The 13,025-nt window shown below is 39.1% G+C and overlaps 1 protein-coding gene across 8 annotated transcripts in view; it reads left to right on the top strand.

Moving 5' to 3' along the window:
* CCDC91 (coiled-coil domain containing 91) overlaps positions 1 to 13,025 on the top strand; it is a 170,444-nt gene that overhangs the window by 37,162 nt on the left and 120,257 nt on the right. For all 8 annotated transcript variants that reach the window (XR_001557089.3, XM_085522459.1, XM_085522433.1 and 5 more), the window contains one exon: positions 12,618 to 12,695. Coding sequence is in view for 7 of the 8 variants with exons in the window: in XM_085522459.1 (XP_085378585.1) it covers positions 12,618 to 12,695 (78 nt within the window). In the remaining variant the exon portion in view is untranslated. The remainder of the gene's footprint in view (positions 1 to 12,617; positions 12,696 to 13,025) is intronic.

The following is a 13,025-nucleotide window of genomic DNA, read 5'->3' as shown; positions in this document are numbered from 1 at the left end:
CCCCTGATGTAGAGAGTAATGCCTTCTCCCCTCTTTCCTTGCGTCTCCCTTCTGAGAAATTTGTATCTGTCAATAGCCACATGGGAATCATCCTACAAGGGTTCAGTGACAGCAACTATGTCACAGTTTTCCAGTAGCGTGATGACTTCTAACTCCTCCTGTTTGCTTCCCAAAATGTGTGCAATGAACTTAAAAGCACTTGAGCAGGGCAGGTTGTCTTGTTACTTTCTTTGAGGATAACTCCTTAATTCCTTTGAAGTGTTTACTTTTAGTTTACCTGTTGCTTTCATCATTGTAAGATGCAGTAGGTTGCTCCTTGTCCCCTTAACCTAACTATGCTATCCCACACATTGTGGACAGGCTTGCTGTCACTCTCCTCCCTCTTCAAACGTACATTAAAGCCCTGCTAATTAGCCTAGACAGCTCCTGGGTCAGATTTTTTCCCCCCTTTTGACCCAAGAGGACCCCATAAGCAGATGTCAGGCCAGGTGCCAAGTAATCTGTCCCATGGTTGAAAAAGCCAAAATTCCTTCAGTGGCATCAGCCTCTTAGCCACATTTTTATGAGATAGGTTTTCCTGGTTCTCTCAGTACCCCTTGCTGCCACTGAAGGAATAGAGGAGAACAACACCTGTAATTCCTGCACTGTCCATTAATTGCCCCAGACTCCTGAAGTCTCTTTTGATAGCCTTTAGGCTTCTCTCGGTAGCTATCACTGCCAGTCTGAACTATCAGTAAAGGGTAATAATCAGAGGGGCAAACCAGACTAGGGAATCTCTTAGTAATGTGCCTTACCCAGGCCCCAGAGAGGCAGCACACTTCCCTTTGTGTAGAGTCTGTTTGACCTATGGAGATCTCCATTCCTCTCAGAAGGAGTCACCCATGACAATTATCCTTCTTTCCTTTTTGGTGCAGACAGCCTTGAGGCATGGAGTCGACCTTGTTGCACTAGATAGCCTCCTTGGTTGACCTTCTACCACACCCCTGTTTACCTTTCCCTTCAGTTTTAAAGCCTTACATTTGTTTCATATGGGCACCTGGAAAGAGGGTGGGTAGTGGAGGGGGTTTCTTGAAATGTTGAGTGGGGACCTGCTTCCATTCCTCTCCATCTCTTAAGTCTCCTCCCCCTTCCTCGCAGCAACAGAGCAGGGGGTCCACCACTACTTGGGGTATATCATGCAATTGAGGTGATACCTACCTTTCTCATATGTATGACATTGAGTTGCTCCACCAGTCTGTTTTCTGCTTACACTTTCTGATAGTCCTTAATCTCCTCCTCTTTGAACTCTGCCACCAGGCTGAGCAGATCATCCACCTGCTCACACCGCACACAGGTGGTATCTCTACCATCCTCCAGTGTCAGCAGCAGGCTCAGGCACTCCCTGAAGCCAGAGACCTGAACAGCTGCATTTCTGGACACGCACTTGGTCTGGGTAGCCGCATTCTTTTTCACAAGGGCTTTCTGCCTAATGGAAACCATGATTAGATTTGTTGCGTGGGAAGCAGCCAATGGGTGAGCCAGACCTCCAGCTGGAGAGAGGTGCTCACCCTGCCTGCACAGAATGCTGCACCATGCTTTCAGTGACATACCACTTTCTGTTCACAGTGCTTCTGTAGAAGCCACTGCTCCTGTCTCCACCCAGCCACGTCAGAGCCATTACCATGTGGAAGGCAATGGCAGCAGCAGCTGCTTGCTGAGAGGAATTGTTTCCTTGTGCAGGCAATTCCTTGCTTCAGTGTGGAATGTGACTACCAGAGCTGTCCATTTGCGGAGAACTTAATCAAACTCGTTAAATATTTTAAACAGCATTTCTGTTTTTCATGCTTACATAGTTGGGAGAAATTAAGATACATAACAAACTTTAGAATAATAGTTTAAAAACAACTTTGAAGAACTGTCCCTTCCTTTCCCTTTAATTGCTAAATCATAATTGCTGCATAGCTTTTCAGTAAGCTCAGAAGAGTCAGAGAGTGCATCTTAATATATTTCAATGTAAAATTCATACACTGGGGCGTTAGAAGTCATGTAACTAACAAGTCAAGTTCGTATAATACTTTTTACTTCTGCTTAGCGGTTGCAATTTTCTTTTAAACTATAATGATTTTTATTTATTTATTTATTTAGAGTGAGTTATGATAAATTATTTAGATTGAACATGCAAGAAATTCCGTACTAGAATACAATGAAATTAGCTGCTTTCAGGGAGATTGGACTCTGCTTTCTTCCTTCTTCCTTTTCAATATATATTTTGTGTTCTTTGAAATTGTTATCATTTACTGACTGTGACTATGTTGTCTTAGGAAAATTATTTAGACCTATATGGGATTTGTTCAAAAATGCAGTTAACATCTCACATGTAGGAAAAGAAGAGAATATGGTAGTTGTCCTGTAAAAAAAGACTACAAGAGAATTCTGAATGTATTTCATGAAAATATGCAAAAGAACAGTCTAGTCACACTTGCCCCCCTTATATCAAAGAGCTCTGTCTTTACTTGCATATTCTTTTGAGAGCAGAATGTTTATTAGATAAAAATAGCAGCTCTTTTGGATGTTATAATTCCTATGGTGGTATTTCAAAAACTGTCAACACATTCCTACTTTGTCACCACCAGTTATATTATCTCGACACATTCCAGTCACTGACATAGCTGATTAATCTTCCATTGCACAATAGATACTCAGTAGTATTTTTGAAGGAAGAAACAATTCTAAATCTGATTTTTATATGTATAAATATATTTAATATCTGCTGCACCTGTTCAAGTTTTTTAGTATGGTCTCAAATCTTTTATGTAGCTTTGCATATGCTTAATTATTCTGCATACATCCAGATGAGGATGGATGTATTTTAAAAGTATTTCCTTATACTTTTTGAAACATTTCTAGCCAAGAGCCTTACCGTAAGCAATGTCTGTGCCGCTTTGAGAAAAGGAGCTGAAGAAGAAGAACTTGTCTTAATCATGATTTTTCTCATCTGTATTAGCCATTTTGTGGGAGGTCTAATAGTGTGCAAAATACCCAGAGGTTTCAAATGCAATTGTAATATGATAAAGCCTTAAATAAAATTCAGTCCCAGTGCTGCAGCCTTTAAAAGTCTATTTACATTTTGTTTCATCTTTGTACAGTGAGTAAATCATGAACTTGTTTCTGCATCCCTTCCAGCTGGCTGTAGAAAGGAACTAGGGGATTATTGAATTCACAGGGACAACACATGTACAGTCTTGGTTTGTATAATTAGAGGAAGTGATATTTTCATCCAACTTAGAATCTCTGTGCCTCTCCTTGTCAATTTTTAGTAGCAGGAGGACTCTCGCTGATATTCTTTTGTCCATTTTGTCCTTGGAAGTAGCAAGATTTCTTTCATTTTTCTTTTTTTTTTTTTTTAAATTTTATTTTCTTTTTCTGAAAGTTCATTAGATTAAGGAGAGCTGTGAAGATGGTTACTGTTTTCCAAATGAAGAATTTCACAGATAAAGCATGGTTTTGTTATGTTTGCAGGAAAGATGAGCGTGAGATGGAAGACTATGACATAGAAGAAATACAATGTCAAAGTGAAGAGTGAATGACTGCTAGGTCTCAGTTATGTTTGTGCAACTCTTTGAGGGAAGCACATTTCTCAGTGCAAGACAGTAGGAGAAGAAAAGACAAATGAGATTTTGTTCATGTTAATTCTGTTTATGTCACTTTGCCTGTTCTTTGATGGTGCAGGAGGAACATTGGTTGGCAATTTTCATTCAGATCTTTATTTAAGAAAGTTTTTCTGTAAAGGAACCTGACACTTGGCCCTGCTGAAACTCATACAGTTTCCTTTGACTTATGATTTTGTCTATCCAGGTACCTCTTTAGTGCCTTTCTAGCCTCTGGCAGATCAGCATTCCCTCCCAGCTTCATGTCGTCTACAAACTTACTGAGGCTGCATTCAATCCCTTCATCAAGATCACTGATGTGATCTTGAATGATGTGAATGATTTCACATCTTGAAGATGTGAAATAGGAGTGGCCCCAGTTCTAAGCATAAGTGGCTTAGACCATATAGTTTAATAATATGTCATTATTAAAATGTCACAGATCTATATGTGTTTTTAAAAAGCTAACATTGTAATAGCTTTTGGCTGTCTGTGAGTAACCTAGTGCAGTACTGATATTTGCTGTCTTTTTTAGAGTGTATGATATATTTGATATACCTGATATGTTCTTGTTTAATTAAAGATATTGTCTCTTAATAGGAAAAAGATTAAAATCAAGCGCTATTTCCCCCTCTTCCTTGGGGGAGTGTAGAAAATTCTCTTGAGTAAGGAGATATACTTAATTATGGTATTGTTTCACAGGCTTGTTTGACTTGTGTCTATTAGGTCACAACCAAAAAAAAAAAAAAAATTAGCACATTTTACAGTTTTCACATAGGAATGCTCTTCAGATGTCTACGTTTATATATTAGGCTCCAAAGAATGATTATTATTTTTTTTTCCAAATACTTGAACTTCATTGATGACAAAGGGACTAGAGGTAGCCCTAGTGTTTCCTAAGTAAGCTAACTTTCCTAAAAACAGGCTTAAGGACTGAAAACTGTTGTTCCTTCTTGGATATTTTATGTATTACCTTCTTGTCTGAGTTTAGCATCTTTATGTATTATTGTGATTTCAGTTGCTCACTGTTGGGAAGTGGTAAAAGAAATAACTGAATAACCGTACTTCCACTCATCAAGCAGCATGAGAATTGAATCAGTTTTCAAGGAGCCATGCTGAATGGCCGTATGCAAGTACATGCAACCGAAGACACAAGAGCAAGAGGAGCTGTGTACAGTGGTTAAATTAATATTCAAATAACTGAGATGTTTTGAGATTCTTTGTGTGGCTAGATCTATGTTATGGATAATGGATATTAGCTCATTAGAAAGGCAGTCTAGAAGAGGAGGTGAGGTTGTCATTTATAAGAATTAGCAGTTCAGAGTATTTCAGAGGACGGCCCACAGAATTTGGGAGAGCTGAATTTGACATAGGTGATGTCACTCTGCCACTCTGGGAAGATCTCTATCAAGACTCAAGAAAGTTTGATTAGTGGAGGAAGATGAAAAGGATTGTTTACAGATTTACTGAATTACCTGCCTTTTGGACCTTGGGAAATGCATGGAACAAATGCCATTGGCAGCCATTTGGGGCACATGAAGAAAGTGCCTGGGAATAGCCAGTATAGATTCATCAGAAGGTACTTGTGCCTGATCAACCTGGATTGCCTTCTGTGATGAACCAACTGGATTGTGGATGAGGGGAACGCAGCAAATGCTTTATGTTGACCTCAGCATGAAGAAGGGAGGGCTTAGAGGAAGCCTTCTGGCAGATTGCTAGAGTTGTAGTGTGGCTTGGATTGGAAGGGACCTTAAAGCTGTCTATTTCTAACCCCCCTGGGGTTTGCCACGGATGTCCAACAGCAATGATGTCAGAAAGATGGAGCAAGGCAGGTTCTACTAAGGCACACAGCAGAAGGATGAGTGATAATGTTTGTAAATGGAAATACAGGAAGTTAGAACTTGGTATGAGGAAAAAAAAAACGTGATGAAGGTAAGCATTAGAATATTTTAACCAGTGGTGTTGTAGAGCTTCAATCCTTGGAGATTTTCAAAGTCCAACTGAACAAAATGGTTTGCAGTCAGTGTTTATCCTGCTTTCAGTAGGAAGATCAACTTGACCTCAGGAGATCCTTTCCAACCGGAATGATTGTGTGATGTTGTGATTTAATACTTTGATCATAAACCAAGAAAAATAAATGTCTATTCCTATTCAGGAAGGTCATAGCTGAAATCCAGGGGATACTCCCCGAGCTAAATTATTTGGAATATTTTACTCTAGTCTGACCTAGCTCATTGCCAGAAAGCAGACATTAGTAATTACGGGCAGGGCCAGGAATGTCTGAACCAAAAATCTGATTAATGCAGTATTTGAAATTTTATACTAATCAGAATATCAGTTACTGTAAACTTAAATTTCAGTTGCATAAAATGTAACACTTTTGGTCTTTGGAAACGTTTGTCTTGTTACAATAGGAACTCATAATATGCAATGTATTTATGTTCTGTGTGATTTTGCAGTAAATGAAACACTGTAATTCAGAATGTAGAAATGCAAGAGTAGTTAGTTCAGTGAGTAACAACAGAAAACAAGAAGGAATTATTGCACAATCTGTGAATCTGTGTCTTGGGGTTCTTTTTTGGGACTGTAAGAGATGCTTCCTTCCATATGGGATTTTACTGAGGTAACAAACTCTTTTCCTTGGTTTCTGAAGAAGTACTCTTTCTGTACTATAAAATAAAATAGATTAGTTCTGCTTTTTCAATTTACTTCTTGTTGTCTCTTGTGAAGGTGTAATTTGTATATTATCTCTTTTTTCCTACATGGCCATTCAGAGGGATCTAGATAAGCTGGATCACTGGGCTGAGGTTAATGGGATGAGGTTCAACAAGGCCAAGTGCCGGGTCCTGCACTTTGGCCACAATAACTCCATGCAGTGCTCTGTCCAGATCTCTCTGCAGGGCCATCCTACCCTTCAGCAGATCAACACTTCCTCCCAACTTGCTGTCATCAGTAAACTTACTGAGGGTGCACTCAATCCCCTCCTCCAGATCATCAATAAAGGTGTTAAAGAGGACTGGCCCCAGTACTCCCCGCTGAGGAACACCCCTAGAGACCAGCTGACAGCTGATATTAGCTGGATTCACCACCAATCTCTGGGCCTGGGTGTCCAGCATGTTTTTATCCAGCAAAGTGTGCCCCTGTTCAAATCATGTGCTCCAGGAGAATGCTGTGGAATACACTGTCAAATGTTTTACTAAATTCTAGGCAGACTATGTCCTTGGTCTTTCCCTAATCCACTAGGTGGGCCACCTGGTCCTATAAGTACATCAGTTTACTTCTGATAAATAATTCTCTCTTCAAGCTGTCATAGACATTGGCTGATACATCTGAATGAAGCAAAGCTAATTTCTTACTATTAGTTCTTTCCTGTTATTTCCTTTACTTTAGGGAGTATTTAAAGAAGGTCAGTACTCTTAAAATGTGTTAAATGGGATCTTCACATTCATTTAAGTATATGTTGGTGTTGCTGCTTTGGCTTCCTTAGGCCCCTTTTGAAGTTGTTTTTGTCATTGCACACTTACACCTTCCCCCCACACACATATCTGGGATTAGTTGGATGTTTGATGCAGTTGGTACCAGTAGTTCTATTAAATTTATATTTATTATTTATATCTGAATAATCTATCATAAGTAGTTTTGACAAATATAATCTGTCACAAGTATACTTGTTATAATACCAGTAACTTTATAATGAAGTACATGATAACTTGATTAATTTGTTATACTTATCTATATTTGCTGTTTTTTATTATAACTAATTATAACTAATTCCCTTTTTAAATCTGGTTGCTGTGACTATTATTTAGTTCTAGTCCCTCAATATCTACTACACACATATATTTGCTTCCTGATAATTTCTGTAATAGCTTGTTTTTGATGTAAATATTTGCCTTTTAATCATAGTATATTTGCTAGAGGTTTGTGGTAATCCATTATAAATAAAAGATAAATCACAAAATCACGGAATGACCGAGGTTGGAAGGGACCTCAAGGATCATGAAGCACCAACCCCCCTGCCTGGCAGGGCCACCAGACTTCCACATTTACCTAGATCAGGTTGCCCAGAGCCCACTCCAACCTGACCTTGAACACCTCCAAGGACGGGGCATCCATAACCTCCCTGAGCAGCCTGTTCCAGGGCCTAACCACTCTCCTAGTGAAGAACTGGTCACACTGCAGCCTTATGCTACTATAGTAGTTACGTCTTTCTTTTTTTCTTTTTTGTTCACTACTCACAGTGAACTAATTTAAATTTTACTTGCAGAATTAAATCTTTTTTTTTCCTTTATACCAATTCTGTAGTATTGTGTTGTAAAAATATGACTAGCTCAGCCCTTTTTACATGAAACGTCTGAGTTGAGCTAGTTTATGATGTCTGTATGTCAGTGCAATTAAGATGTATACAGATGTATACAGATGTTGATGTGTTACTGGAAGTAGGAATTATTTAAACTTCAAAATGTTTCCATCTTCAGCTTTTCTGCTTCATTTCATTTGTTCTTTCAGGGCTTTGCAAAAAGAAATTCTGTTCAAGTTAATCTGAATCTAATTACATTTGTGTCAATAATTAGTATGTATGACCATGATTTCAGACTCGTTTTGCTAAGATGGAACCAAATGGCTTAGCAGAATTTTCTAATCAAATTTAATGGAGTTATAGACTGAGTAATTTGTTTTTAATGGTAATGTATGGCTTTTGTAATTGAACATGTTTTGCTTTCTTTTATTTATTTACATATTTTTGATCATACAAAAGGATTAGCCCTGAGGCTGGATAGTTGTGGGTGGCAGGGAGTGCTGAATGGTATGAGCAGATACCTCAAATAGTGGGCTTCCCCAGAGTTTTGGAACTTAACCTCTGAGCAGCTTCAGAATCCTGAGAATCAAGTGAAATATTTGGAAACTTGTGCTGTTACCTTGGCAATCCTAAAGAGCACAAATCACTGCAGCCTGGTGGGACTTGGACCGTGGCTATCAAGCCCTGTTCAACACTATTTAGCACCTAAAGAGCAAGAAATCTCTAGATTTGATGGCTCTGCAACAGGCTATGCAATTTCTCCAGGCCCTGCAACAGGCCATGTGATTGTTCCAACCCCTGCAACAGACCTTGCAGTGCAATCAGAGAATCAATCTGTGCCAGTATCAACCACTCCTACACACAAGAGAAAAAAATGTCAACAAAAGTCAACTTTTTTAGTAAGGACAGAAGCTACTATTAAAATGAGTATGGATGAAAAAGATGAGGATGAGTCAGGGACATCACAGGGACAGGAGCAGGAAGAGTCAGAGTTCATCAGCTCACAGTGAGCTGTGAGATACACAAAAAAGACTTAAACTGTAAGTCAGTTGAGCATATATTCATCTGGTTGATCCAATGGATCCTCAGAGGTCAGTGCTGGGACAAGTGCTATTTAATATCTTCTTAGGTGACGTGGACAGTGGGACTGAATGCACCCTCAACAGGTTTTGCAGATGACACCAAGCCAAGCAGTGCACTTGACACACTAGAAGGATGGGATGCTATCCAGAAGGACCTGGACAGGCTTGAGAGGTGGAACTATGCCAACCTCACAAATTCAATGAGGCCAAAAAACAAGGTTCTTTACCTGGGTTGGGGCAATGCCAAGCACAGATTGACTGGAGAGTGGTTTGAGATCAGCCCTGAGGAGAAGGATTTGAGAGTGTCAGTTGATAAAGACTCAACATCAGCTGGCAGTGTGTACTTACAGCCCAGAAGGCCAACCGTATTCTGGGTTGCATCAAGAGAAGCGTGACGGTTAAGGGAGATGCTTCTGCCCCTCTACTCTGTCTTGTGAGTCCCTGCCTGGAGTACTGCATCCAGTGCTGAAGTCCACAACACAAGAAAGACATGGAGTAGTTGGAGCAGGTCTAGAGAATGGCCACAAAGATGATCAGAGGACTGGAGCACCTCCGCTATGAGGACAAGCTGAGAGAGTTGGGGCTTTTCAGCTTGGAGAAGTCTCCTGCAGGACCTTGCAGCAGCCTTCCAGTATCTGAAGGAGGCCTACAAGAAAACTGTGGTGGGACTTAATATAATGGAATATAGTGTCAGGATGAGGGGAAATGATTATAACCTGAAAGAGAGTAGATTTAGACTAGATATTAGGAAGAAATTCTTTACTGTGAGTAAGTGTAGTGAGACACCGGAACAGGTTGCCCAGAGTGTTTAAGGCCAGGCTGGATAGGGATTTGAGCAACCTGGTTTAGGGGAGGTGTCCCTGCCTGTAGCAGGGGGTTTGGAACTAGTTGATCTTAAAGATTTCTTCCAACCCAAACTATCCTGCCCCTGTACTTGGCACTTGTGGGTTTTTGGAGAATATGCATTCTGCATTACAGTTTGATTGTAGACCATCTCTATCAAGTGACCCAGAAGAAGAATAATTTTACATGGAGTCCTGAGCTACAACAAGTCTTTGAACAAATTTAACAGGAGATAGTTCATGCAGCATTCCTTGGGCCAGTCCAGACAGGACAAGATGTGAAAAATGTGTGCTGCAGTGCAGCTGGGGAGAATGGCCCCACTTGGAGCCTCTGGCAGAAAGCACCAGGGGAGACTCAAGTTAGATCAAGTTTGATTCAAGGTTTTGAAGTTAGAGATAGAGGATGCAAAGCCTGTTACAGCGAACAAGAAAACACACTGGGCAATGCAGTCTGGGTTATATCTACACTGAGGAAAGGCATGCTTGTCCAACCATCAGTGAAGAGGAATCATCTTGAGCCTCATATAAAATATATGATAGTATTGAACTGTATAACTAACAAAACTTTTTTTATTATTATTTACTTGTATTTTTATGGAAGCATTTAAAACTAGAGAAGCTAAAACATAAAACTAATGGGATATTTAACTTCGTTTTTGTCAAACTAATGCATCAGGTTCAGTGGTTCAGTGCATTTCTTGTTGAGTTCTCAAGGTATTTTTTGATCAGAGATTTTTGTTGAAATTCTCCTCTCCCTGTCCTTCACCCTTGAAAAAAATTTAGTAAGGGATGTTTTTCTCTGATCAGATAGGTATTATAATGTCTAGAAGAGAGACGTGATCAGATTTTTCTTTGAGTTGAATCTCTGATTGCAGTTCTGTATGTTCCATTTGAAAATTCACCAGTAATGTATTCATGTCAATGGAAAATGGAGTCACAAATATACAAGAAAAGAAAAATGATGATTTTTTCAGCAATCTTTAAACCTGTTCTCAAATTCCTTTATCAAAACAGAAAAGACTACATATTTTTTCCTGTGCCCAGGTCTGTGTTTAGCCAACATATCAAAATGCATAGAATTATTTACCGTAATTTGAATTGACATGGCAGTGCTTTCTCCCCTCTTCCTGGTTTCAACTCAGACAGTACCTATTGCATGCTAACTGTTGTTTGTTAAAGGAATTTGATGTTTATTGAGAACAGCCAGCAACCAATAGTAGTACAGAAAGAATCAACTAGATTGAAAAATGGTTTCTGACCCCTTTCTTGAAACTATAGCTGGCTTCAACATGCAGTAACTCTGTCCTGCCCTGAGGGACTGTTACAATAGTCATGGACTACATGAACTCTATGGACAGCTTAAAAGGCTTGCCCACAGACTATTGGATTGATGCCCATTTGATTAATCAGCACACGTGGGAAGGTGTAGGACCTGAGCATGATGTAAATGTTACAGTGGATGTTGTCCTGGTTTCTGATGAGAATCTGTTAATAGCACATCAATATGCTGTTGCTGCTGAATGTGCAGAAGGCTCAACCAAACCGCTTGGTAGAACAGCAGCTGCCACAATGACATGGCATCAGGCAGCAAGACTGCTGGCCTGAGTTAGGCAATTCCATGTCATGCGATGTCATGCAGAAAGGCTGTCAAACTGTGAGGAATTGTTTGGGGGGTAGAGTGCTGCTCAGGGTTTGGCTGGACATTGATCAGTGAGTGGCGAGACGCTGCTTTGCAAGTGGGTTGTTGGTTGGCAGGCACTTATTTTGTTAGCTGAGCATCAGTTGGCAGGTGAGGTGCCTGTGCATCTATAGTTGTGGTTTTGTTTTCATTTTTCTTTTCGGTCTAAGTAAATAGTTTTGATTCCAACCCATGAGTTTTGTTTCCCGTCTTACCTGGGGAAGAGTGAACAAACGGCTGTGTGGTGTTTAGCTGCCTGTCAGGTTAAACCACAATAAAATTGTATTAACTTCAGCTTAACTTCAGCTTAAATTCCTCCAAACACAGTAGGCATGCAGTGCAAGTTCTGTATAAGCAAGATATGATTTGTGAGATTATTCTGTTTTCTGTACCAGTTTTCAAAGCTGATTTAATACATTTGTGATCTTCTGTATTAACCGATTTAAAAACAGATCACTGAAACATAATGAGGAAGGAGGGGAAAGTTTTTCATATTTTTAATCAACTGATTATTTGAAAAGATGATGCTGCTCATTGGAATTGTGAAATGCTGATGAGAGTCTAATGAAGTATTCACAGTGCAGACATATTGTAAACCACATGCAGGTGGTTTTATGTGGAGGCAACAGAAAAAACAATGTTTCCATACATTATAAAAAGAGTGATATGAGGAAAAGGTATTGCTGTTCTGTGAAAGCTGATAGTAAAAGAGTAAAAATGGGTTAATAATGTAGTCGGTAAATAAAATTTCTGCAACATTTTAAAGATACAGTAGTGTTTTTATTTACTAACAGTGCTTCAGAAGTCCAGCCATCCACAAGTGCATCAAGAAATGAGAAAAATAAGAGAAACAAAACAAGCAACAACAACAGAACTATTCAGAATAATCGGGAGGGTACCAGAGGAAAATAAATAAAGTTTAACTTTAGGAACAAATTGCATTTTGAGTACATATATAATAATTAAAAATTCAATAAGTATATGCTTTTTCATGAAAGACTGCAAAAATGAGGAAAATAGTTGTCATTTACTCTCTTAATTAATATTATGTACTTATACTGCATATAATCTTTCCATGTTTTTCTATAGGAAAAGCATAAGCAAGAGTTAGAAGATATGAGAAAAGCTGGACATGAAGCCTTGAGTATTATTGTTGAAGAGTTCAAGGTAAGTGAGTTAAGATAACATATTTTCCAGTGGCATACTATATAATAAATACGCACTCCAGACTGTCTTCTTCAATAATTAGTTTTGGTTGCTCAGCCTCTTTCATTATAATACTGTTTAGTTAGTTGTTTCCACTATAGACTGCTTAGCCTGAAATTTTTATGTAGTGTGTTTTCTCTCTCTGCACTTCAGTTAAAAGGGAAACTTCAGATAAACTGTGTTAGCCATTCTCAGTAGTGAAAGTTAATTCTGGAGTGAAACAAAAATACTTAGTTGTATTAAAGTTTGATTTTGATTATTTAGTGCCCATCTACATTTTGCATCTCCTTT

Source organism: Coturnix japonica, chromosome 1, assembly GCF_054131305.1.
Source record: "Coturnix japonica strain WE chromosome 1, WE-NBRP24, whole genome shotgun sequence".
Classification (NCBI taxonomy): Eukaryota; Metazoa; Chordata; class Aves; order Galliformes; family Phasianidae; genus Coturnix; species Coturnix japonica.
Note: the sequence above shows the minus strand (reverse complement) of the source record. Positions and strands in the feature narration are given on the sequence as shown.